The sequence below is a fragment of the Colobus angolensis genome, unplaced genomic scaffold, assembly GCF_000951035.1.
Source record: "Colobus angolensis palliatus isolate OR3802 unplaced genomic scaffold, Cang.pa_1.0 Scaffold38, whole genome shotgun sequence".
NCBI lineage: Eukaryota > Metazoa > Chordata > Mammalia > Primates > Cercopithecidae > Colobus > Colobus angolensis.
This window is the reverse complement of record NW_012117154.1, coordinates 8,040,770-8,041,192: the sequence shown is the minus strand read 5'-3', so window position 1 is coordinate 8,041,192 and position 423 is coordinate 8,040,770. Positions and strand designations below refer to the sequence as shown.

The window sequence follows — 423 nt, the reverse complement described above, 5'->3', positions numbered from 1 at the left end:
CTAGGCTCAGCGATGCCCGGCCCCCCATCAACACAGAGGCCCTCACTCAGGGGCTTTTAAACCAGCATCAGGTGTAAGGAACTGAGGTTCCCATGTCCCGCACCGCCTCGCCCACCTGCTTCATGACCCCGGCGTGGGACCCCCCCGTGATGATCCAGGCCCCTGGGGAAGAAGCACGGTGGGCAGGCCCCGCAGTACTGAGGGGCACCCTGATACCCAGGAGCCTGACGCCTCAGCCCCTCTAGGCTCAGCGATGCCCGGCCCCCCATCAACACAGAGGCCCTCACTCAGGGGCTTTTAAACCAACATCAGGTGTAAGGAACTGAGCTTCCCATGGCCCTCAGGCAGGGTGGGAACAGGAGCAGGCCCCACCCCTCTCCCTGGTCCCTGCCACCTCCTCTGGCCCCAGACTCAGGATCCCCG

The 423-nt window shown here is 64.8% G+C and overlaps 1 protein-coding gene across 1 annotated transcript in view; it reads right to left on the bottom strand.

Moving 5' to 3' along the window:
- Positions 1 to 423, bottom strand: part of TRPM2 (transient receptor potential cation channel, subfamily M, member 2) — a 116,824-nt gene that overhangs the window by 85,426 nt on the left and 30,975 nt on the right. Inside the window, exon 4 of the mRNA XM_011954232.1 lies at positions 83 to 162. Coding sequence (XP_011809622.1) covers positions 83 to 162 — 80 coding nt within the window. The remainder of the gene's footprint in view (positions 1 to 82; positions 163 to 423) is intronic.